This window comes from Gasterosteus aculeatus, chromosome 13 (genome assembly GCF_964276395.1).
Source record: "Gasterosteus aculeatus chromosome 13, fGasAcu3.hap1.1, whole genome shotgun sequence".
In the NCBI taxonomy this organism is placed as follows: domain Eukaryota; kingdom Metazoa; phylum Chordata; class Actinopteri; order Perciformes; family Gasterosteidae; genus Gasterosteus; species Gasterosteus aculeatus.
In genome coordinates, this window is record NC_135701.1 from 3,888,385 (window position 1) to 3,913,686 (window position 25,302).

A 25,302-nucleotide genomic window follows, 5' to 3' on the forward strand; every position below is an offset into this window, starting at 1 on the left:
GTTACAAACTGTTCCGCCAATTTAGTCTCCTTCTCCGTAGTGTAAGTTTAACATGTAATTTGCCAATGACTTCCATTAGTTACCTAACAGCTTAACAGTAGCATAACAAACTGGCCCAAAGAACCATATCTGCATCTTTCAACTGATGTCACCAGAAGAAGTCACATAAGATGTTATCGGCCCGATGTTGCCTGTTCCGTCGATTAAGGTGCTCGGTCGAACCCGAGGCACCGTGCAGACAGACACTGCTGACCCCTCGGACTCCGCTGGTTTCCGTCGGCGTCTTACGCCTTCCTGTCCACCATTTATCCCACAAAACCATGTGACTGCATATGTCTTTCCTAATTACAATAAGTGTAACATTTATTGTCTCTATACATTTTTTCGATCCATTTATCGACCGCCAGAAAGACATATTAAATTAAAAAGAATGTTACTGCCATCACAGACCAACGTCAGCGACGATGATATATTCTTCATTGAGCTTAAGTTGAGTGTTGACTGTGTGACAAAGCAGGGCGCCAACCAGCGCTGTTACCCGCTCCTGCATTGCTTCCTAACTAGATGGTTCGGTGTAAATCCCCCAAAAATCTTTGTTGCATTTATCTTTTTACGTACGCAAATTTTTCTACAAGCTGTTTTTTGTAATACATTTAAGTACCACCAGTGGCAGATGTGTCGTTAGCCAAACATTGCTGATGGCTGCAGTTTGAAGCTATGGGGTCAGCGTCACAGAGATCTATTTTATTTTACTGAAGAGTTTTATGGGAGTGATTAGCGCAGAAATATTCAAATACAAAGATAGCTGTGTCCCAGTGTCAATAAATTACAGTTGATTATTTTTCCCACATTAAGGATTAGAATGATGGATAATGTGTATTTGGGGAGAAATTATTCATAGATTCATAGAATAAAAAATGTATCCATACTTAAATTTTATATAATGATGCAAACCATCATTATATCAAATTTAAGTATGGATACATTTTTTATTCAGCATTTTATTCTCAAAGTTTGGTATGATTGGGAACTGCTGGATTTTCATCAGCCTGATATCATCATCATATCTGCTAGAATGACACCTACAGATCAGCAGCTTTCAGACTTTAGAGGTGCTACAGGCATTGTGAGAATCCCTTTTGTTTCTTTCTAAGAGCCATAAAGGGTTTTGGGAAATGGATGCTATTCTCTGTGTATATACTGGATGTGCTATATATACTAATTCATATATTAATATAACTAATATACTAAGTTACTGCTGTCAGGTGTGTAGGGCGGAGAGCCGAACAAAAAATCAGCTCCAAACGTCTATTCCTAACCACCATTCCTTGACCTCTGTGGAAAACGTCACGGGGTCAAGAAAAGATTGTTAGAAGAATTCATGAGAAGTTAAGAAAAGACCATCGCAGTGTTTATGGAATTCCACTTTCACTCGGCTACGTAGTCACGATGCGACGGGAGAGGCGTGTTACTGACGTCAGTCTGCAAGGAATTGTTGGACGGAGTGATGTCCTTTCCTTTCATAAAGCTGAGTAAGGAAGCGTTCCTTTCCTTGGCATTTAGAGGGTTGAAACAGCTCTCATCATTGGGCCACTTGCTCTACTTCTGGCTCATTTCACTCAGTCGGGAAGCTTCCCGAGCAAATTCGACAATTCGAATCCAGCCCATGTGTGTCCCTCGTCTCCGTGTCGGTTCGTCTGCTGTTTCCTGTCCGTCAGTTTATCTCTTGTGATTTGACCTACATATTCCCTAAGTCCTTCCTGAAGGAAATACACATAAGAACTGGGCTCCTTCAACAGTCTTTATTCTCAGAAGTATGATGTAATACCATAACTACAACTCGCTCAGAGCGAGCACACCCTTATCATGCCTAACTTGTGTTTGTAGCTCCCAAGGTTGCCGCTTTTGGCTGCATTGTCTATGCCTCAAACAACATTTCAATTTGATAAGAATGTAAAATCCAGAATACACGTGCACGGTACCAGTCAACAGTTTGGACACACTTTCTCACTGAATAAACATTCACTCAGGTGTGCGTGCATGAGACAGGGATCTCCATTGCAGAAATGGCTATTTAAAAACAATCGTGCAGTCATGCATTTGAAAAAAATACTCGGATATGGGTGTGGTGAGCTTCGGTAGTTTCGCCGGTACTGAGGTGGGCCCCTGAGCTTTTGTGCGTGACCATGGAAACGGAGTAAACAAAAGGGCAGATGCTTGGTCAGTAATTCACTGAGAACTCAAATAAAGGACATGCAGGAATGTCCTGGGTGTGGCAACATTTTCTTTTTTACCGTTACAAGGGAGCGCAAAGGTAAGTACTTTTGTCTTTTCTTTTTGTAATAAATTGTACATTTTTAGCCACACTTATTTCAGCAAAAGGACCCTGGTTTTCCTGCACGTCTTAGTAATGCTCGCTGCATTGCTGCATGGGTGAAAGAGTTTGTCGGACCAACTTTTGGGTCATGACTCAAATATCTCAACGAATATTTGATGGATAGCTGTGATTCGTCTGATATCCGTGTTCTCCAGAGGTTGAATCCTACTGATTTGGCGGATCCCTGACTTTGTGTTTTTGAGGGAGATTAATCACTGATGGATTGCAGTGAAATTTGGAATAAACATTGTCATATTCTCCTTAATGTGAGCTCCATTATCAGCCAAACTATATCTTTATACAGTAGTTTGAGCCGAGTGCTATTTAAAAGACCACTTTGCATAAGTACAACCTCACAGAGCAAGTTGGTTGATTTTGTACTTCTGCTCGCTATTTAATGTTGAGTCCCTGGGAATAATAAGCATGACTGTGCCACATATATGACCAGTACAAGCGCTTTTTCTTTTATTTATGATACAAACATCAAGTCACATAGCATTTAGCTGTTTATTTTACAGTAAATGGATTAAAAAGGTTGGTTTTGATCTGTTGATGATCTAAAAAGCTACAGTATGACTTTTATTTGTGATTACGTTGTGTAAATCGTCCTGATAACTCCTCCTGCTTATGTCCCTCAATGGGGATCTAAATTCAATGCAGAACATTTTTTTTTTATCTGTTTGTCTATCTATCTTAGATAGACTTATCTTTAGTTCTGTGAAGTGACGTAGCACTCAGTGAAATCTGCTTACTTTAAATGACTTTACTCACTAGATGGAGGAGCTCCACCTAGTGATGCAGCGTGAAAACGTACCAGCAGCGCCACATGCTGCGTCATGGAGGGTGTACGTTCATTAAAAGGCCGAGCCGGCGTCTGTGACAAACCCCACAAGACTTTAAAGTGGAGAGCAAATATTGCAGAGAGACAAACGGGCTCTTTCAACCTCACGGGAGTAAAAGAGAACAAAGACGGACAAAGAAGCTGGTGAATAATCCTTCACAAAAATAACACTGTGTCCACTTTGGTTACATGGGGAAACATGTTCTTTTACTGGATGTGGACACGTTTCATGTGAGCTTGCTGTCAAGGTCTCGCCACTGATGCAACACTTTGCATGTTTCCTGTATGAGGGTCTTCAGAGACACCGTGAGAATTTTTGTCTTGTGGTCGGTTCTGAGTAAGCGCGCGATCTGCAAGGGTTTCTTTGGTTTTTGGTGATTTATTGAGCAGAAAGCGTGAACAACATTGTCATTTTCCCATGTATCAAGCGTTTGAACATCTTGTACATTGCAGGACGACAGACAAACACAAGCTTTTTTATATCACCATTACGGTGAGACATTCAGAGCTAAGACTTTGTCCAAAACCCAAAGAGTCAATTTAGGCTTCTGATGCAGGAAGTGGTGAATCTCTCGGGTTAAAAGGTTGCATAATGCCACTTTTGTGTTTTGCTGTTAAACTCTTTGGTGTGTGATAATCGTTTTACCTTTGATCACTGAAATTGTTTAGGTGTAAAAGACGATGTTCAGTGAACAGTCTGTCAGTTTTATGATATTATGTATTTGTAACGCAGAAAAGCCACATTTAGCCTAAATGTTTGAGTGATTTATGCTTGCACGAAATGACAAGACGTCAGCATGTTTTAACTAATGCATGTTTTAACTAATGAGAGGCATGATGGACAATGTCTATGACCTGATGGATTCCTCGTTTTTTTTTTACATAACAGCTTTAGAAAAAATAATGTGAATCTCTTTCGGATATAGGCAAAAGTAGGACAGTTAGGTGGATTTGAAATATAAACTAAGAAATGCAGAAGTACAGTTATTAACAGTTACTTTTTCGTGGTCTTTTTGATCCACTCAAGCATTTTTTCTGACAGGTAAGAGTACACTCCGGGTTTTTTGAGGATGCCACACTCCTTTCCAAAAGACGTGACACCGACTAGAGCTCCATCGCACAAAAGTGGGCCTCCTGAATCCCCCTGGACAGAATACACACAAGACATGTCCTTTGTTATTCACATACATGGCCGTCACACCAGTGGTTTCTGCCTGCAACAATTCTCCAACCGCACTCACCTGACAGGTGTCGAACCTCTTGCTACCGTGCGAGCCGGCACATATCATGCCGAGGGTGATGACGGGTTTTAGGCCGTAATAGTCTGGGGAGTTGCACTTCTCCCGGTCGATCACGGTCACGTTGGCGGCCCTCAGGACATCCGACATCGGGCCTTTGTTTTTGATTGTCCCCCATCCGGCCACCCGGCAGCTGGTGCCGGCCGCCGGGTCTTTGGCAACTTTTCCCAACAGGAGAACTTGGACCGTCTTGGTTTGCTTCACCGGTTTTTGGAGCTGAAATTTGAAAAAACTAAATGTTGATTCTGACCTCCCTGTACTTTGCCTTTTTCCCTACAGGCCGAGTTGGAATTCACTGTACATTCCCCTTTGTAGCCTGCTAGACCTTAACCGATCATACCTTTTCTCTGTGACCTGTTCCTTGCTTTCGACACATTGCCTGTTCATGACCTGTTTACGCTGTGGCCCTCACAAAATGTTGTAGCACTAATAACAAAGCAGTCTCATAAATCGAACATGGTAAATCATTAAATCTTTTCTGTGTGTAAAAACTAGGCAAAGTTTTGGCAGAGGCAGAATATCTATGTTTCTTTCAAAAGGTTTCATGCAAGAAATGAAAAGGCTAATATTTAGTTCAATAAGTAGCTCAACGTATGTTTCTCAGTCATTGTTTTCCATGTACAGATTGTTGCATATTTGCTTCGTGTACGGTGAAAATAGTGTTAATCCTTCCTTACCTGGAGCAGCATGACATCATTGACCTTTTCTGTTGCATCATAGCAAGGATGAGCAAAACTTTTCTTAACCTTGCGGACCTGCCTGTCGTCCTTTTCTTTTTGCTTTTCCTTTATGGAGTGCACCCCAAGAAGCACCTGCTTGATGCTGCAGGAAACAGGGTTTTATTAGCTAGTTTACGATACTCAGAGAGCATACGTCTATGATCAAATTAACTTGATCATGTATATCTTGGATATGTACATACATACATAACAAAATGTATGAAGTCGAACTTCCCCCGAAAAACACCATTTAAATCATAAACTGTTATTTCTCCTGTGTGTTTCTCGCTAGATTGTTTTGGGCATATTAAACAAGTGTTTCCCCAAATGCTTTCCCGAGTGTTCCAGAGCGTATCCTGTCAGTGGTTTTGTGAAGTGACTGATACCTGTCGCATGGTTTTGTTCCATGTATTCATTCATGTTTTTTAAATGTTTTTCCATCTGAACACATATTTGCTGACTCTCTGATCCTCGAGATACAAATACATCCATGTGTAAATGTCAGTGTGGAAAACTGAAAAGATGAGTGAGAACTGAATATTTTTAGGAGAATATATTCGGACATTATAAATGTTTGTTTGTTTTCTATTTAAACTTAAGCTATCATAAGTTCAAGTAAACAGCAACATAATTTCATCAGTAAGAAATCAAAGATGTGTTCTTACTTTTTGCAGTGGGCTGCAGTGAGGACCCATGATGGGTGGATCAGTATCCCCCCACAGAGCGGGGGATCCATCAGGGCCATGAAAGGCAGCGAGTGGGGCTCCACTTCTGTCCCATCGATGATCTCAGAAGCATGACCTAAAAATTGAGCCAGCTTGAACGTCAATGATTCCACAAAACAAAAACAAACTAAAGGAGCCAATAACAGCTGCACTCTGATACTGAATAGATCATTGCTTTGCATCGTGCACGTCAACATGAATGAAGAGGCCTTCACAAAGTAAACGACTGCGATATGAAGGACGTGTAACTCACTTGGCTGGACGATGACGACCACACCGGAGATAAAAACAACGAAATCCCTCAGGCGGAACATTTCTTCTTCTCGCTTTCTTTGAGAAACGCAGAAGGATCTGAAAGTCGAATCACACACTTGTCTTTATACGTGGCTGAAAGGATGTGGTCTGACCGGGGAAAGACATGAGTCAGCAGAATGGCCGCAGGTGCAACATGAGGACCCCTCATCTCTGTTTAGAAGCCTTGTGGTGACTGTTTGTTTGTCATTTCCGAGGTATTCATTCGTTATTGGGAGCCTGTGGGGTGTCGCTTGAAGCAGGTCACATCATCAGGGTGCAGACAGAACACTTTGGGTGAGGGCTTCCGATAAGCCCCTCAGGGTACTAACAAGTTGATTACATCATTTCATGATTCAAAGGAAATCCTGAGGGAAGTGGAACATATCAGCCTCCCAATCTCATTGCACCTTCTGTGCAATGTAACCTCTGAAGCAGGGGGTCGGCAAACCTTTTGACTCGCGGGCCACAGTGGGTTCTAAAATTTGACAGAGGGGGCCGGGCAATGAACCGATGGAGTGTTTGTGTGAGCTAATATACATGACTTGTAAAAATCATCCTTACATGAAAGGATTTGGCTTTTAACAAGTAGAAGAGCATTTTTTTGCAAAGCAATTTAACAAATTTCACGAACATGAACAATACGAAAACGGAACGTGACTGATCAAACATCATGAAAACATCCGACGCCTGCACCTAAACCTCACTTCAACTTCTTTATTATCTACATAAATTGATTAAAGTTGACTATGGTTTGCTAAAATTTACTTGAAGAACTATCAATCCTTTGAAATGTAAATGACCATCGTAAACATCCCAATCAAGACTGCATAAAATGGATATGTACAGTCACCAAATCATCAGCTCATAAGAGTGTGTAAAGCTCGTGAGAGGGACGGCTTTACAGCCACAGCCAAATTCTACCCGCATGTGGCGGGTGCTAATGTGAAGCCCTGCTATAAGTGCTTTTTAAGTGCTATTTAAATTAGTTTAGGGTTAGGTTTAAGTTAGTATTTTTTTACTAAAGGTTCCTCGGGCCGTAGTTTGCCCATGTCCGCTCGAAAGCTTATACATGTTACGTCACGTTTTGAATCCACACCCACCGAAGCGTAAATCAGCCGTGTTCAATTTTCCAATTGTTGGACAAGCAAAGCTGTCACACAGCTGTCACAAAGCTGTCACGGAGCGGGGTGGGGTTGCCAGGAGCAGGACTCAAGTGCAGAGTTGAACAAAAGTAACTTAATTAAATTAAACCAAATATCAAAATCAAAATGCCTGGGGGCAAGACGCAGACACGACAGGGACCAGGCACTTACAAAACACGGGAACGACTTTCAGGGTAGAACATTCAAGAGACACACATGGCTTAAATGCACTGGGACGGTGCAGGTGATTTGACACAAGTGGAGACAATCAGTGACACGGCAGACGATCACAGGGGGGTGACTAACAAAGTTAGAGCAGATATGACTCATTAACTTCTCTGCACTGGCTCCCTGTTAAATCAAGAATAGATTTTAAGGTACTTCTCCTCACCTACAAGGCACTTGCTGGTGAGGCACCGTCGTATCTTAAAGAGCTTGTAACACCTTATTGCCCTACAAGGCCGCTGCGCTCCATAGATGCTGGTTACTTGTTGTTCCTATGGTTTTAAAAAGTAGGCTGGGGGCCAGAGCCTTCAGTTATCAAGCTCCTCTTTTGTGGAGCCAGGTTCCACTTTCAGTCTGGGGGCAGATTCTGTCAGCTCTTTTAAAGTAAAACTTTCCTCCTTGATGTTGCCTATAGTTAGGGCTGGCTCAGGTTAGTCCGGACCAGCCCTTAGTTAAGCTGCTATAGGCTTAGACTGCCGAGGGACTTCTTAGGACACACCGAGCTCCTCTCTCACGCTCTCGTTCTACCATAATTCACGTTTTATTAATGCACATGACTAATCCAGGTTTTTTTGTGCTTTCTCCCCTATCAGGTCTCCGTAGATCGTGGTTCCTTCTGGACCCTGGTCCTGACACCTGCCGTGGCCCTGCTGACGCCTGCTGCTGCCATCATCATCATCATCATCATTATTATTTTAGATATTAATCATATTACTGTACTCATAAACCAACATTACCCTCTCCTAAAGTATCTGTGCTCTCCCTCCCCACAGGCTTCTGTGGATGGTGGTTCTATCTGATGGTGGTTCTATGTGATGGTGGTTCTATCTGATGGTGGTTGCCCCTGCAGTGGTGACAGACAGAGGATGTGGTATGTGTACAGACTGTAAAGCCCTCTGAGGCAAATTTGTGATTTATACAAAATAAAATGAATTGAATTGAATTGAATATGAGCCATCTCATACATATGAAACCCATGGTGGTCCTCTGCAGACTGTGCAACACGCAGGGAAACGTTAGATGTTGAGATGGAAGTAGCCCAGCAGCTTAGCTAGCTAGCTTAGCATAGCAGTGCTTTCAGTGGTCCGTTTGCCACTCACCCCCCCTTCTGTTTCACACGTGGAGTAATTCCTCTGCTCAGTTCTCCGCTGTGTGTCGCACCTCTATTTTATTTTACTTCAATTGCAAAAAGCTTTTCTCCATCTTGATGTAACTGACTGCAGCTAGCGGCCGTTTTGTTTCCGCAGCCAACTTCCGGTTCAAGTAAACAAGCGTACGTCAACCTACGTTCAAATATTTTGTGGCATTAATCTCGGCCACATTAATCGCATAGATTAATGCGTTTATGTTGACAGCCCTAATTTTAATTTAAGGGTTTAGTAGGTCTAAGGCTCACCATCTTAGTCCAGCATTCTAACGCCAACCAAAGCAGAGCAGTCTTGTTTTTATAACCCTAAATACTGGACAAACAGATTATGTTCAGATGGTAGCGCAATAGGAAAAGTCGGAGGACCACCTATGTGTTATGGTTTGTCCTGTGGGAGACATGAATGCCAATCATGGCCATCCAGCCAATATCCCAGAAAAACAAACAAACAAACTAACGGCCAGCGCAATATAATAATACCGCCACGTTAAGTCCACCACGTTAGTATAACTGTCTCATGTGCAGGGGTGCAGCAAAGAATTCTTCAGTTTCAATGGCCTTTTATAGGGGGGTTAGATTAGTTAAATTGTCGCATAAATGACTGCAACGGCCCTTTACTGCCAATCAAATGGTCATATTAAATATACTGGAAACAAAAGGCACGTAGTTCAAACACTAAGACATTCACTCAGACAAGAGGGATTTCAACTTCCATGGGGAAGACTGAACAGAAAAGGCCCGGGACTAATGAATTTGGAGCATAAAATTGTGTTTTAATTGAAACAGGCAATGTACAGTGCTGCTGGAGGGATAATGTATCATTGACTTCTGTATTGAATCAACAGTGCTTTTTGTGTTGTTGAACTTGTGGTGGAGGCTCAATAATTAGATGTTGGCGGGGACAGACCGCTCACACTTTGCAGCGTCTCTTCGACACGTCTGCGTCTGCACATTTTAACCAAAATACACTGCATTGAACTGGGGTCTTGTTTCTTTTAATCACAGGAAGTCTTCACCACAGGTACTTTTGCATGACATGTCTGAAGTCCAGTGTGGCTGCACACTTGAAAGCGAGAAGTGTCGCCGTATACATGTCTCGACATCTTATGACACGTACACTCACCGTGAGAAGTGAACTCGTGCAAAAACACATGCACCTGAAAAACAGAGAATCAAGCCCCCAGAATCTTCAGTGTTTTGATGCTATCTTATACAGTGATAGGAGTTTGTTAACTTTTCATTGTGATGAGCTCAGAACAGGAGATAGACATTATGAATCTTCCACACAATGAAGACCCAGGTCAGACACATGTTACACAGGTCTCCAGAATTCACCATGTTCCACCATGTTGTGTAATTACACGTCCCAGATGTGAAACTGCTGGTCTGCTCCAGCAGAGAAAATCTGAGAGCCCTCAGGGTTTACTGCCAAGTGCAGAACTCGTTGAGAATGACCTGAAAAATAAAAATCCCACACGATTTATTATGAACTTTAAATACCTTCTTTCTCTTTGAAAACAGGAGTTGTCTCAATGTGGTTAAGAGAGATCAACCGTGTGAGGAATCAATATGCACATTCAACAGTCACGAAGAAACAGAAGAGGTTTCGGACATTGCAAATTAAAGGGAAGAGCATCATATTGCTTCACACACACATCAAAATCACAAACATGAAAGTAAACAAAGTGAGAAAGATATTTTAAATGATCTTTTTAGCATGTAAGTGTCTCTCAAAAAAAACTGTCACAAGTCACACCCAGTGACTTTTGAGGTGTCATGGGACACAAATGAGTCAGCACAAAATGACTATTGAATCACTCAGTGATGGATGACGCAGCTGCAGATTGCAACTGTCACACTGACACTGCCTTTGGAAAACTCAGTGTGTGATACATGTGTTCCCACAAGGCTGTCGTGAATGTGACGCAGCTGCAGACGCATTGCGCTCTCTGACCTGACATCTGGTGGACCGGGCCGAGGGCCGGGAGCACGGGGCACGACCAGCAGCTGACCTGGTGATCAGGAAGGCCGTGACCTGTGACCAGGCACTTCTTCTTCTGGGCCCAGCGCAGAGAACAGATCTGCAATCCGAGTCATAAAGAACAGTCAGTCTCATATGTGAACGCACAGGAATCCGGAGGTCTTGTTGGTAGCAAGGGGTTGTTGAACTGTCCCCTTAATCACCTGAGAATTTGTGTTTGCAGAAGTCACGCAAGTCCCCGAATCGGTGTCCCAGACTCTCAGGTCCCCATCGTTCCATCCGCCTCCTGTGGCGATCATTCCTCTTTGCCACGGACACCAACCCATTGCCTGAGCACAAAAAAGACAAGTAAAACAATATAACAGCTTTGTTTTCATTTCAGAGCCCCCCCTCCATCACTGACCTTAACAGCGCTGGGCTGTCTCATCGTGGAGATTGGCTGACGTGACCATGTGATCCCCGCCATGTCCCCCCCCCAAATGCAGAGAAGGCCATCTGTGGAGCCACTGGCCAGCCGGTCGCCTCCCGGGGACCACTGGAGGCCGCAGACCTCCTCCGCCTGGACCACGGCGCCCACCAAAGGCTCAGGAGCCCGGGGATCCAGGTGATGGATGCCTCCGAGAGCAGAGCCGCTGTGGTCAAGCGGGTCAACAGTCATTCCTGCATGAGGACTTTTACGCTTCATATTTGTTGGAAAATGTCATGTCAAGAAGGGGGTTTTAGACGAAACAAGCCTGTGTCTGTATGGGTTGTACAATAAGTTTGGTATTGATACCGGTTGTGATGCCCTTTATTTTATATATAAACAGAAGCTATGTTTCCATTTGAATGTGGAGATCATTCCTGCTCTGATGGCGTTTGTAGAGTTCAGAATGATGCTGAATTTCTGTGCAACTTTCGTTTTGCGTTCGGACAACACGAACCTGCTGAGTAAGTGCTGGTTCCAGGAAAGCCCTCTAACCACGGAAAGATGTGACGGCAGACACCTCATGTTTCGCTTGTGTTCGACATCCCACAGCTACCAAAGTCAGAGAGAGAGAGAGAGAGAGAGACCAGTAACCAGTCATTCTGCTGACATTACCCCCCTCCAGCCCCATACCGCACGTTTACATGAATCAGTCCCACCCTCCCCGCTCTTTTCACGCCACCTGTATCTCTCCTTGCCGGGTCCCGATGCAGAGGACGCCGCCGTCCCTGCTCCAGCTCAGGCAGGAGATGGACGGCGCCCGATGGCGCGCCAGTCCCGGTTGTGGACTCGGGTCCAAAGATCCCGCCAGAGCCCCAGTTTGTGAATTCCACAGGTAAACCGAAGAGCCCAGCGCTAACGCGATCACACCTTCACAACTGCAGTCGAGAAGGTGAGTATCTGGAAAGGAGAGGAATGGAAACGACAGAGAGCGTCCTGAGTCAAGTCTGGACAAACTGTGCCGTCATGTTTGTCCCAATCCGACAGCGAGATCTAGAGGCAAGAGCAGGGGTCATGTGACTACAACGATAACAGTCCCTAACACACACCCCACAAGCAGCAGACAAATTTGACCAGAAGCTAAAAGTTTTTTTTTTTTAAATGTTTCATATTTTTTGTTTATTGTTAAAGCTGGAAGCTCTAAATCCTGTTTTCCGTCTCCACTATAGTACTCATTCCATCACGTGTCAAACAGAAGAGGAGTGAGTGGCAAACGGACCACTTTAGGCACCGCTAGGCTAAGCTAGCAGAGGACCACTACTGTGTGAAAAATAACAAAAACAATCGCAATTAATGTATTTCAAAATGTGCGATTAATTTGTTGTTTTTCTAATCTATTGCCAGCCCGAATCACAATATATATTGTTTATTGTCTCGTTGATCTATGAGAAATTACTTGATTTAAAAAATCCCAAAGCAAACACAATCTATAGGCCAAGGTAGTGCCCCAACAAATCCACCATTACCTACAATTTACATTACATTGGCTAAAAACTATACGTTGTCCAGCTGTTTTGGGAAAAGATGTAGTCTTATATAAAAGTTAAACTGTATATTTGTGACACAGACGGGTTAGGTGGACTAACAGCTGTTGGTTTGGTCTCTTTTCATATAGAGATACAGAGATTTGCTTCTTCCTCTCTTACAGTAGTCATTCAGCAGCGACGGTGCCGCCAGCTTCATCACTGACTTTCCCTGCTGCCTTGTTTTTGTTTCGTCCAAGAGAGCAAAGGGCTGCAGAGCACGTCTTCTCTCATCAGTCCCTGTAATGCGAAACACATATTAAACAAAACCCAGTTACGACACATAGAGATGCGACAACTGAAACTCACTGAAACTAAAATGAAATCCTATACTTTGATGGTGTCTTATGAACCGGATCGAATGTGATGATACATAAACAAAACCGCCCCCGGGCCTCGTGCACTCTCTGTTGCTTGGAACCCTTTCTGCAGATGGTTTGGCCCAGGCGTTCTCCTGGTGTGACAAAGTGCAGTACGCTCTACGGCAGGGGTCTTCAACGTTTTTCAGGCCAAGGTCCCCCAAACCGATGGCGAGATGGAGCAGGGACACCCTATTCTACGGAGTTTGGTCTGCCATCTTTTATTTGTGAGAAAAAAATTGGTTGAAAAAAATAAAGTAAAAAACAATTAAAGAAATATAAAAAAATTGTCTTATCAACCAAAAAGTTCACGACCCCCCTGCAGTACCTCCGCAGACCCCCTGTTGACCTCTGCTCTACGGCTCAATTACACGTTATTTTCGGGGTGTTACCGTAATAAAAATCATCAAGAATGTGATAAAAAAAAAGGAATATGCTGTACCGGCCTGATATGCATCTTCATGTTCTGGAAACGCAGCTTTCCACACCCATCCCTGCAAAAAGAGAAGAAGATTTCCTCTTATAAATCTTAGCATTGCTTTTTTTAGTTTGTTTTGGTCTCAAAAGGTGCAGTTCCTTGAAACAGAATGAGCAACAAAAAAAAACAGATCTGTTGTTTTTGCATCAGTCTGATTGCTGCTTTTCAACTTTGTTATTACTCGGATCATGTGATAAATAAGAGGTACCTGTTGTGGGGTATTTTCTGGTGCGGGCCGTCCCCCGGCAGGAAAGGAGCGTGGTGTGTTTGCTGTCTCTGATTAGGAGAGATGATCACAGAAAACACTTCATCACAAAGTGACAAGGAATGGACACCTGGGTGTTGACATTACGTTTGTTTGGGATGTTTCACCTGCAATGCATTTGGACGCATGTTGTTTTCCGACTTTTTCACATGTTTCTCTTTGCACAAAAAAACTGAAATCATTTTGGATTCATGGGGTGATTTATCCCCCCCCAAAAAATGATATATTTCTACTTCAGCGTAACACAATGTACTAACACGTCCATAACACAAGCATTCCTATACCAGTTTTGCCCTCTGATTTTTATATTTTCCGATATTATGCAGTAAAAATACCTAACGTTTTAGATGCCATTTCCAAAAGCCGAATTTTAAAACCCCACCAATAGTTTTGAGTTCTAGATGCCCAAATTCTTCTGGGGAAAGTAAAAATATCATGTTCGAAAACAATGAGCAGATCAATCTGTGTCTTTGTACATTCAATTGTGGGGAAGAACACAAAAATAAAGTTTTTTCTTCCATTTTTAGCTATTATTTATTGATATAGTGTAGCGATACTATAAAAAATAGCAACTCGCCATATATGTTGATGTGATTGTGTACTTTGTAACCTGTTAAAACTTAAAAATAAAATAAAAAATAGCAACTCATTTGGTGATATGTGAGATCGCTTTTTTGTTTGATGACGTCACACAGGGGTCCGAACAGTACCTCGGTGCGGGCCGTCCCGGGCCGGTTCGCGGATTCTCGGCGGAGAATCCAGCTGCAGCCTCTGGCGGACCGTGTGGAGCTGAAAGCTGGACTCACGCTGCCGCCAAGTGGCCGGCGGGGGTCCCGCTGCCAGCGGGGTGCTGGCAGCGGGACCCCCGCTGGCGCTCCGCCGGATGATCCGCCTCCTGAACCGCTTGTACGAGACGCGATGGGCCTCGATTGGTCCCTGAGGAGAAAAGGGAACGCAAGAAACACACAAAAAGGCTCAATAACCTCAGAAAACAACTGACACAAACTTTACAACTCTACACATTTTAAAAAGCACAACTAGTTATCGAGGTAAATAGCAACACGTCCGGTTAAGACTTTCAAAGCAAAAGCATTGTAATTATTAGTCCAAAGGTCCTGATCTTAAAGGTGCAGTATTTGACCATTTCAATTCATCCGACTACATTAAGCCTATTGGTTTGATTTATGTAGCTACAGCAACACTGTGTGTTAAAGCAGGTTACATACATTCTGCTTTCATATCACAGCTAATTGCATGAGTTGAAGAGTTGAAACTAGATCGAGACAATAAACTCGTGTTTACATTATTTAAAGAGGGAATTCATCAAGAGGAAGAACAATCATTATCTCTTAGACTTTGATGTAAACTGACTAAATCCTCGCAACTGGAGGAGTCGCCTTTACTGTGTACCTGTTACATGCCTCCGACACACGACGTCCCGACATTCATTTGAACTCTACTCTTATTTTGGAGAAGCTCTTGCGCTCAGCTTCCGGGTGTCGCCGACGCGTCCTCGCTAACTTCAGCCAGTCTCTCCCCGGGACTTTCTGCAGGAGGCTCCCGTCTGCCCCCACGGTTCACTCCCCTCGCCTCCGACATGGAGGCCTTAGGGGGCTACCCCGCTAAGTCCAGCAGCCCCAAAGCGCGGACTCTGCGGGTCGTGGTGAGCATGACGGTCGGCGTGGGCTGTTTGCTCCTCCTGCAGACGCAGCTGAATCCGAGGAAACCCGCGGACTTCTACGCGTTCGCGGTGAGGGACGCGAAGGGGAGGCCGGTGTCCCTGGAGAAGTACCGAGGAAAAGTGAGTCCACGTCCCCCGGTTTGCGGAGAAAATGGGTGCAAACTGTTTGTTTTCGGGGTTTTTTTTTTAGGACGCGCGAGGTGCGCTTCGTTTGGCGGTGGACGCGCACTGACTCCCCCCCCCCCTCCTCGCGTCTCCCCCCTTTCTTTTGACAGGCGTCTTTGGTTGTAAACGTGGCGAGCCGCAGCGAGCAGACGGAGGCGAACTACGTGTCGCTGCAGGAGCTGCACCGGCAGCTGGGCCCCTCTCATTTCAACGTGCTGGCCTTCCCGTGCGGACAGTTCGGGGACACGGAGACCGGCACGAGCCGGGACATCGAGGCCTTCGCCAGGTCCACCTACGGCGTCACCTTTCCGTTCTTCAGCAGGATCAAAATAATGGGCTCGGAGGCTGACCCGGCCTTCAAGTTCCTCACAGGTCGGTATCGAACCCCGAACAGAGAGGGGCAGTGCGCCGTCACGGGGATGAAGGCCCCCAAAATTTAACCCAAAGACATCAGGGATTCTTTGAGGAGGGAACTTGAGCATCTGTCTGGACCGAACTTCTGCCGTCAACAACAAATGTTAGTCTCTCTGAGTCTCCGTAGTACATTTGCGATATTCTATATCATAAAACAGTATTTTACTAACTCCTGTTTTCCCCAAACAAGTCGGACTATGTTTAAAAAATGTAGGTGTAGGGTTTTAACCGTAAACCTACTTGAATATATAAACGCCTCAATTAATCAACCTTCTCTCTTTGTTAAATCAGCATCATTTTCATCTCAGTGGCGTAGCTGCTCCTTGTACCGAACCCTTTTTTTTAAGTTTTAAGTTTGCGATCATCTGCTGTAAACCATGGCGCTATCAGGGTGGGAAAGTGATCCGTTATATTGCCGTGATGACAAGACCCTTTTTTGATTTTATCCCATAGTTTCCGTATCATCGCTCATCGTATATGGATATAAATTTGATCTATTTCACACTATTCTTGATAAAAATGAGTTCAAATGCAACTCAGTCAGTCATGCAATAACCCATCAGAAATAACTTGAGGTTGTTAAATGCTCTGTTAATGAGTTCTCGATGTGTTATGTCCCCAGATTCGGTGCAGAAAACCCCCAAGTGGAACTTCTGGAAGTTCCTGGTGAACCCAGAGGGGAGAGTGGTCCGCTTCTGGCGAACAGACGAGCCCGTGGACAGCGTTCGCCAAGAGGTCACGGCCTTGGTGCGAGAAATCATCCTGAAGAAACGGGTGGAGCTATGATGGTCCGACGAGACAGCGGACGTGCGCCTGTTCGAGTGTGTCCTTTCCTTCTAAAGGAAACCACTGAACTCTGAAGTGTTACAGCCGGCCTGGTGGGTTGGATCACGCTGGAGGAAAAGATTCCACTTCAAGCCCTTGAAGTGCGTGGTAGTGTGTGTATGTGTGGTAGTGTGTGTGTGAGATAGGTAGTGTGTGTGGAGGGGGGTTGTGAGACCTTCCTGCGGTTAATAATGACAATCACAAAGGACGTTCCTCATCATGACCACTGCTGAAGGGTTGTTTAGCCATTGAGGTGTATTATTCACTACAAATGATTAGTTTAATGTGTTCTTTGTATCATCTCTCTGGTGTTTACACTAAAATATCTCATGGAGGAGCATAAACCACTTTGATTGATTTGGCCCAGAATATTCATCCATCCAAAAATAAAATTAAGTCATGATATAGCTAAGGAGTCGTTTGTTCAGGTTTTAAAAGCTAGAAAAATGCTTGGAGCTAGTTAGTTGATGTTTTAATGCAATAAAATGTTTTTGCTGTAGTTGCTAACGCAATTATTTAGCATCTTGTATGCATGGACTGCATAAAGGGAAGAGGACGTAGTCATGGTGATGTCACCTATGGGTTTGTGGACCGTCGTTATGAACACTCGACTTTGGTAATCCTGCTGTCGCCATCTTGAGATTTCTCCAATCCGTGGACAGATGTTACAATTTATTGAAATGTGGGGAAGGGACAAAGCGGCAGCGACCGTTCAATCACAAGAACGCCGTAGGTGAGGAAGCCGCCTCGCTTGCAGGGTTAGATGGACAGCTGGAGGGCAGCAGCAGGTAAGCTGGGGCGCAGAATTGACCAGCTAACAAGACACTGCCTACCAGCCGCCCACAGAGAGAGAGCTGATGAACATCTTGTTCAAGCTCCTTGTTGCCCCCAGCTCATTTGAAAATATTGCCCGTGGCCTAAAATGAACTTAAAGAATTGAGCTCCTGTGCAAAACGCTGCTTTTTCTGATGCAAATCTACGAGTCGGAGCATCCGGAGGAATGAGTCATGCACATAAAGGCAAATGTAACTGTTTGGGTAGCAGAGTAGAGTGAGCTGGCACAAGAAACCTCAGCTAACGTTACACTGCCGCCCAACCAGTCACCGCACAGAGGACAAGGTTGGACCGAATGTCCAATCCAAAAGGTTAACCACCAAAATATAAACAAGCTATTTTATTCTATTTTTCCTTTTACCTGTCGTACTATGGATCGACCCAGACTGTTGTTATGAGTTGCCACAGCAACGCCTGTCCAGAAAACATAACCCAACAATGTCAATTACCAGCGCCGAAGGTAAGACGTTGAAATATATCTGAATTTTGGGTAAACTGTCTTTTTTTAATGCTTGCCTCATTTACTATTTCCTCTCCTGACTGTATTTCTGGGGTGAGTGACAGGCGGAGAGGTGAGTTCAGTAGCAGCAGGGAGGAGTGTAGCTGATAGCTGTCAATCAGATCGCACAGCCAGCAGCAGCACTGCCGCACTGTCACCACCATCAGAGGCCTGACATGGAGGAGGTGGATGCAGCCACTACAACGAACTCTAAAATGCAGACTTCCACCTTTTTCCATCTTTCCTTGAAAGGTTAAAATCTTTCTGCATTTTCTTTATATTGTCCTGGTTTTATAAAACGATCAAAGTTCTGCTCATTATAAAACACTTTTGTCATATCGAAGACCTTTAATTTGAAAATACTTTTTACTCAACCGAGCTCATTTAAATGGTCTTATTTGAATAAACCCTCATTAAGGAAGTCAGCCATGTGTTTAGAGAGTAAACAGCGTGGTGAATATAAAGCTTGTCTTTTAATCTTTTTCTCAGTATTACTTGATAAATGTCTTACCCAGTCGTTTGCTGGTCCTTCTGCCAGGTTCATCTCCACCTTCCATGACTTGGTCATGACCGGTTCCCCCGTCGTCTGCTCGCCCGGACGCACTCGGCTCCATAAATACTCTCCATCGGGCGGACGGCGGAGCGGGAAGACTCGTTGTCTGCTCTGCTATTGGTGCTTTGTCTCTTTTTTTTTTTTAATTAACTCGTCCTTCACTCGGATTCTCTCCGCGTCCTGGTTTCTAAGGGAAACAAATAGAAAAAAAGAAAGCGCAAGAGCACCGCGGTAATGTTTTAAAGGCGGAGGCGGCAACATGTTACCGGTGCATGATTGAATCATTTAACTGACAGGCTGTTTAAACAATTAAACATCTATATAAAAACATACATACATATTTTTAATGAATTGCAATAGAATATGACATTGTGCGTAAAGTTTTTAATTTGAGTCATTAGATACAATATTTGTATTGTAACAACAAAAACATTATACAAACCAAATCAATTGAAGGATTGTATATTTTTTATTTACTTAACTTAAGTAAAGTATGTGTTACATTTATACAGCGCTTACACTATAACTAAAAACCAACACAAAAGACATACTGCTATAAAGTGTTTTGAGTGTTTGCGGATAACCTCGTCTGGAGGACGAGCTGTGGCGCTAAGTGGGCCGAATGGGCACGAGCGGCGCACGTTCGCGCCACCTGCCACGTCCATATGTGCTCGCTCAACACGGCCTCGAGCCCGCGACAGGGCGACAGGTGCGCGCTCTCAGAGGCCACATCGGTAACAACAAAGGGCCACGCTGCACCTGTAACGCGTTCAAATGAGCAGGGTCCCCTAAATTATAGTCTATCCGTGTTTCACCTTATGATTCTACCAGAGGGAGACTTCCTGTCCACGACCTCCTGCCATTGAGTGGCTTATTCTTCTTCACTGTTTCTGGGCATCTCATGCTTTCCCCATTCATTGCTTTTTAAAAAGTGGTTTATTCCTTAAACGATTGTGGCTTTTCTTCAAACGTCTCACTTGTAAAAGAAAAAGTCTCAAATAAAATGCAGACTAGGTGTAAGTGATATGTACCCAGAGGTCTTTCTAGCAGCACAGTAGGCTACTAATGATTGTGGGTTTTTCTCACTCTTTTCCCGCGGGGCTCAGTCTGGTTTGCAGCCTCCCTGGAGGTTTGGCTTTCGTCACCTTAGTAACTCATTGTCTCCGTGCCCTCCGCCCCCTCTCCCTTTCCCGCATTGTCCCCCCGCAGTTTGGCGGTACCTTAACCGGTCAATTGTGTCACGAGCAGCCTAGGATTTGTTTGCAGAAAAGGTGTCCGTGAAGGTTTGGGCGATGGACAAAGCGGCCTGCTGGATTCATACGTTGGCAGCAGGAAGTTAAGGGTCTAAACCGCAATGCCAGTTGTTCTGGTTCAGTAAAATGAACAATATGTTCTCCCTTGCGATGCATTTTGACTAGTTACTTTGCATTGTGTCTTGGTAAATCTTAGTTGTCTCAAAATATTTCCTCAACAATGAGCAGTCACGTGTGAAATTATCAGAATATTTCCAATTTACATGGAAATGCTTTGTGTACTGGGAGAAGAAATTAGTTTTGTTCATCAGGGAGTTTTTTTGGCATGGATGCTATTTTGAGATAAATTGTACTTACTACTTTTGCTTACTTTACATGGACATGCAGATGTACATTTTTTCAATTTGTACATGTAATGTTTATTACAACACAAATATTACTAGATAATAATACTAGATACAGATGTGCATATCATTTTTTCTGTATACCAGTATTTTCCCGGCAAACATACAGTTTGACAAACTGTTGAAGTGGCAATCTAACAACCTCAATACATCATACACAACTGAAATGTTTGTCCAGTAAGCTGTCAGTTATATAAACAAAGCATGAGGAAAACATTTTGTATATTGGAAACAGGGTTGAAAACACCGTAACATTTTGAGGAACGCTCTCACAAGAAAACACTTTTCATTTTGGTGCCTCATTTCCTGACTTGGTTTTAGAGCAATGGTTACTACATTTTTCCATACATGCAATGCATGTGATGTCCCATCAAATACTGGTTGGATGGAGGATGGATGTATGGATGGAAGGATGGACAGGATGACCCATGGGTGAAGGGACTGGTGGATGGATGGGTGGATGGTGGCTGATGGATGCTAAACATAAATAGATCAATTGATGGAGAAATGATTGATCGATGGATGGATCCATGAAGGCATGATGGAGGGGTAATGGGTAGATAGACGGACGGATGAAACGGTGGAGACGGATGTATACGTACTAACAGGTCTGTGTTTGTCAGACCTGCATCTCCTTATCAGGCCATTTATCTTGGTTACGTTGGGGTGACAGGAGCACTAAATGGTGTCGCGGCGCTGCCTTCCCTGCTCTAGATAAAACCGGTTTCAGCAGTTTAAACTGGGGTACAACCTGAGGTTCATCATTGTCCCGTCTGGCCCACCTCAAATAAACCCACCGCTTAAGCCCTCAGCACTGAGGTTCAAGGAAGATTACGTGAAAAACACACAAATATAAATTCCATCATTCTATTACTTTTCAAAGTAACTTGTAAAAATCTTATTTGTATTCGGCCTGAAAAAAATGAACATTTCATTTTCCAAAACCAAGGATCTAAACAAGGATGTTCGCCATGCATCATGACTCATTGCCCCGGTTCAGCACACGGTCACTCAGACGGAGACAAAAGGGAAGGAAGTCCCTGTTCTTTTAAAGTCGGGTCACAAGGTGACATTTGTTTTGCTGCTGCAAACAACACAACTTTCTTTCCATTTGCTTGGACAACACATCTTAACAAAAAGCACTCCAACACAGTTTAAAAAAAACATAACTTTTATTTTCCCCCAAGACAAATCGTTTGGTCGTGAGGATAAACCTGACGGTGCTCCATTGTTTGGCTGGATCATTACATTTCGAGGCCTGTAAACAGAAACACAATGAAAAGTGGCAGTGTCATTTCCTTTTGTCAGGTGCCACCTCTGACTGATCAGCTCACGGGCTACCTGGGGAAGATCGCTGAATCATTTACAGATGTCCCTATAGATCTGTTTGTTAAGCATCAACACCCGCTGCCCACCCACACCTCCTCCCAAACAGCCGAGCCGTCCGCCGAGCCCAACTTTCAGCTGTGGTCAGGAACCCAGCGGAAGCGGTACCCTCCTTGCTGAGTCCTGGAGGTGAAGGCCCGTCCGTGAGGCAACACCCGCGTCCTCATGGTGCAGTGCTCTCGAACGCAAGTCCTGAAGGACGAGACGCTCTGGTCGGGCGCTGCTCCGTCCGCCGCCAAGCTGCCGGAGAAGCAGGTCTGCAGGCCCGAGAATGTGCCGTGCATGCGTATGGTCTCTGCTTCCCGCGGGGGTCCCGTCCCTGCATCAGCGCCGTGCAGGACGGCGTTGCAGCGCGTGCTGATGTCCCTCAGCATGTCCTCCACTGAGTCGGAGGGCTCCGTTTCGTATCCTTCATCAAGTCGCTGCCGCTTGCAGGGACTGAGGGAAGTTCTGTCGCTGCCCGGCATCGGTGGCTCGCTCACGTCTGCGACTGTCAGCAGTTTCTGAAGACCAACAGACATAGAGGTTGATTAGTGAGTTCGGATCATACGCGAGTGTGTCTGTTCGACTGTGCGTTGGTCTCGGTCATGGACTCACTTCGAGCACCGAGGCGAGATGCTTGGCGCGGCTGGCCAGCTGCCTGAGGGGAAGGCTCCTCTCCTGGAGGCTCTCTTCCTGTCGGCGCAGTAGAGTCTCATGGAGCTGCAGACACACAGAGACACCAGTCCTTTACCCCCAAACTTCACCTAAATTGGAACCACAATTTCACATTTTACTTTTTGATATCCTCGATACCCTCAAGTGAGAACACCTTTCAATCAAAACTGGGTTAAATTTGTTCTCCCCGTGTCTGTGTGGGTTCTCTCCGGGTACTCCAGCTTCCCCCCTGCTCTGGGGATCAGGTTAATTGGTAACTCTAAATTGCCCGTAGGTGTGTGAATGTGAATGGTCGTTTGTCTCTGTGTAGCCCTGCGATTGGCTGCCGACCAGTCCAGGGTGAACCCCGTCTATCGCCCGAAGTTGGCTGGGATGGACTCCAGCCGGATAAGCGGTTTGATGATGGATGGATGGGTTAAATGGGACATTTTGTCCTAATTTCCAGGTTACTTGTTTTTTTGGTGCTTACTATGATTTAATGTTAGCACAATACATTCTTTTTCAAAAAATTGTCAGAATATTTCACGAGAATTTATTTGCAGGCGCAGCATCAATGTTTACTTTCTGTCCACTGATGCCATTCACATGAAATCTGTCATTTAGACTCGTCCAAACATATGAGACTCACTGTCATAATAGTCCGGATTAATAAATAAAAATGTTGAAATTTTGTTCATTGGCACTGCGGGGAGGATTTACCTGATTGTTGACTTCGATGTGATCTCCCAGCGCCCCGCCCTGGTACTGAGCGATGGCCTGCCAATGAGCTCCGTCTTGGACACATGGAAGGCCTGCTCCTGTGGAACAGTGAACCAGATCGGGCCCAGAAGAGAAAGACCGCTCAGTGGTGAGGAGGGGAAGGACGCATCCTTGGAATGGTACAAGCTCAGCTGGAGACAGATTGTTCTCCAGCGTGGCAGGAGAATCTGACAGAGGAGACAAACACTCCATGGTTTAGTCTCTTTTTTTAGACGTTCTATCATTATTATTAATACTATTATGATTGCTCTTCCATGTAAATGTTTGCATCTCCCCAGCAGAAGACTTGCTTTGCGTCACTTACCTGCCATGAAATCCAGCACATAATCTCCAAAATCTTGGTCATCTCCATCAGAATCGTTCACCTGAGGGCGAGTCATGAGATTAAAGGATATCCACATTAACGCATCGAAGCCAAAATGGAAATCATAACTCCCCCAAACCTGGTAGTCCCACCACGACCAAGGGGCGCGATGTGGCTCTGTGGCAGCAAACCTCTGGGTGCTCATTTCAGTGAAGTGCGTCGTCGCGTGAGTGCGTGTTTTTTTTGGACGTATAGTGCGCCAAAGACGTGGCTCGTGGACCAAAACGGGGGAGGTCCCGCCAATTAGCAGGAGCCTTGGCGTGTCACGAGTAAACCACGATCTCATTCGTAGTGAATTCCAGCACATCGCGTCAAACATTAACCCTCAGTGGCGCCATATCATCTCATCTCATCATATCTCTCTCTCTCTCTCTCTCTCTCTCTCTCTCTGGCATGTGGCGACACATGCGCGTATGTGTCACCGTGCATACATGACCCGTCGTATTATCAAAAATACATACTACCACTGATTTTTTTTAAACGTACCTGAGAGTTAAGTGAGTCGCTCTCCCGTCTCACCAAAGACGCGCAGTCCTCCAAATCGTCCCACGCGATTGTTGGAAAAGCTGCAACGCAATGTGATGTGCATGCGTTAGAATGCGTTTAGTGTTGAGCTCTCTACTTTAGATTAGTGTGCGTAAGACAATGTCAGAGCTTGTGCATATACCTTGCTCAATGACGCACGGGAGGTCAACGTACACACTGACCGGGCTGCTGCTCCTTGGCACCAGCGTGTCCTGCAGGTAGAGGATCTGTTAACGTCGCTACACGGAGCTGCATCATGCGCATCATGGGCAAGAGAAAGGGTGTCATACCTTGGCTTTTCCCACAGTCCTCCTCCCCTCTTGGTAGGGGCGCACATTGCCAAACACGTGCCTGTCTCTTTGCAGCTCTGTTCGCTCCATTCTGACTGCAGGACAGAATGTACCACTGTTGGACACTGAGCTGATTTATAGACGGGATTGTCCCGGCCTGTGCCTCTCCATGCCGCGGCCCCGGCACCAATCAAATGCACTTAAACGGTCTCCAGGGAGCGACGGGCGTCCTCGGAGACGAAAATTGGTGCAGGCAAACGTTTTTTCGTCGTTTGACGTGTGAAGTGGTACCGCGCACAACCGCGCCATTACAGCAGGTGCTTTCTGTGTCAGACGTGTCCACCCCCACCCCCCCGTTCCTCCCGCTTGCGGGCAAATTTTCCCTTTGCGCGCCACCAGAGGCGGATAATAGACTATGTCCTATATGATAAATATGTATCTTTTGTCTCCACTTTCCTCAACCGGCCATGGTTTCCACTGCGTAATTTCTATCCAGCTGTGCGTAAAATACTTGAATTAACATTAGGCCAAGGTCTGTCACTAAGTGGAAAAATAGGAAAAGTGCAGCAGACAGCTCAGTAAACACCGGTGACAAATGGCTCTACTAGTAAACAAACAAGAGTGAGCCTGGTTGACCCTTAACGTTGAATGCATCTGTGTGGTCGACACTGTGTCAGCAGGCCAAGATGCCACGCGTAATGGATTATCAGAGAAAAGAAAGTCGACTGACCGAGCTGTGTTGGCACAGGTCACTTGCAAAACACGGTATGAAGATGAGAGTGCAACACAACAGGCCACAAGGTCACTTATAAGGTGAGACATGTGATTATTTATGTTGTTGTCTCTAAAAAGG

At 44.8% G+C, this 25,302-nt stretch overlaps 4 protein-coding genes and 1 long non-coding RNA gene across 11 annotated transcripts; 2 read left to right on the forward strand and 3 right to left on the reverse strand.

The window, feature by feature from the left end:
* Nucleotides 1-2,179: 2,179 nt before the first annotated feature.
* On the forward strand, nucleotides 2,180-11,097 carry LOC144386323 (uncharacterized). Of its 4 annotated transcripts, none has more exons than XR_013452029.1 (4): nucleotides 2,180-2,314; nucleotides 3,152-8,492; nucleotides 10,677-10,873; nucleotides 10,973-11,097. It is a non-coding gene; the product is annotated as an uncharacterized LOC144386323 (long non-coding RNA). The 4 variants fall into 4 exon arrangements; XR_013452030.1 differs by having other exon boundaries at nucleotides 3,152-6,401; nucleotides 8,215-10,873; XR_013452027.1 differs by having other exon boundaries at nucleotides 3,152-10,873.
* Nucleotides 3,578-6,334, reverse strand: LOC120831331 (granzyme A). The gene is made up of 5 exons (XM_040196717.2): nucleotides 6,214-6,334; nucleotides 5,901-6,036; nucleotides 5,194-5,338; nucleotides 4,460-4,732; nucleotides 3,578-4,362 (listed from the first exon to the last, which is right to left on the reverse strand). The coding sequence occupies exons 1-5, from the start codon at nucleotides 6,272-6,274 to the stop codon at nucleotides 4,213-4,215; spliced, it is 765 nt and encodes a 254-aa protein (XP_040052651.2). The 5' UTR covers nucleotides 6,275-6,334; the 3' UTR covers nucleotides 3,578-4,212.
* LOC120831185 (cell division cycle protein 20 homolog B) lies at nucleotides 9,524-18,973 on the reverse strand. Of its 3 annotated transcripts, XM_040196423.2 has the most exons (11): nucleotides 18,770-18,965; nucleotides 14,551-14,776; nucleotides 13,784-13,851; nucleotides 13,540-13,591; nucleotides 12,862-12,978; nucleotides 11,898-12,115; nucleotides 11,673-11,767; nucleotides 11,153-11,381; nucleotides 10,953-11,078; nucleotides 10,723-10,849; nucleotides 9,524-10,223 (listed from the first exon to the last, which is right to left on the reverse strand). In XM_040196423.2, exons 1-11 carry the CDS (start codon nucleotides 18,824-18,826, stop codon nucleotides 10,126-10,128), a joined length of 1,413 nt encoding a protein of 470 aa, XP_040052357.2. In that variant the 5' UTR covers nucleotides 18,827-18,965; the 3' UTR covers nucleotides 9,524-10,125. The 3 variants fall into 3 exon arrangements, with proteins under 3 accessions (XP_040052357.2, XP_040052358.2, XP_040052355.2); XM_040196424.2 differs by having other exon boundaries at nucleotides 9,524-10,849; nucleotides 13,555-13,591; nucleotides 18,770-18,973; XM_040196421.2 differs by having other exon boundaries at nucleotides 9,524-10,849; nucleotides 18,770-18,971.
* gpx8 (glutathione peroxidase 8 (putative)) lies at nucleotides 15,326-17,424 on the forward strand. 2 transcript variants are annotated; one of them, XR_013452026.1, is made up of 3 exons: nucleotides 15,326-15,641; nucleotides 15,797-16,203; nucleotides 16,723-17,424. XR_013452026.1 is itself a non-coding variant. In XM_040196425.2 (3 exons), the coding sequence occupies exons 1-3, from the start codon at nucleotides 15,438-15,440 to the stop codon at nucleotides 16,884-16,886; spliced, it is 630 nt and encodes a 209-aa protein (XP_040052359.1). In that variant the 5' UTR covers nucleotides 15,326-15,437; the 3' UTR covers nucleotides 16,887-17,424. The 2 variants fall into 2 exon arrangements, 1 of the variants encoding a protein (XP_040052359.1); XM_040196425.2 differs by having other exon boundaries at nucleotides 15,797-16,058.
* Nucleotides 18,974-21,624: 2,651 nt separating the features above from the next.
* mcidas (multiciliate differentiation and DNA synthesis associated cell cycle protein) lies at nucleotides 21,625-24,777 on the reverse strand. The gene is made up of 7 exons (XM_040194830.2): nucleotides 24,450-24,777; nucleotides 24,302-24,371; nucleotides 24,121-24,200; nucleotides 23,575-23,635; nucleotides 23,211-23,437; nucleotides 22,452-22,556; nucleotides 21,625-22,357 (listed from the first exon to the last, which is right to left on the reverse strand). Exons 1-7 carry the CDS (start codon nucleotides 24,537-24,539, stop codon nucleotides 21,929-21,931), a joined length of 1,062 nt encoding a protein of 353 aa, XP_040050764.2. The 5' UTR covers nucleotides 24,540-24,777; the 3' UTR covers nucleotides 21,625-21,928.
* Nucleotides 24,778-25,302: the final 525 nt, after the last annotated feature.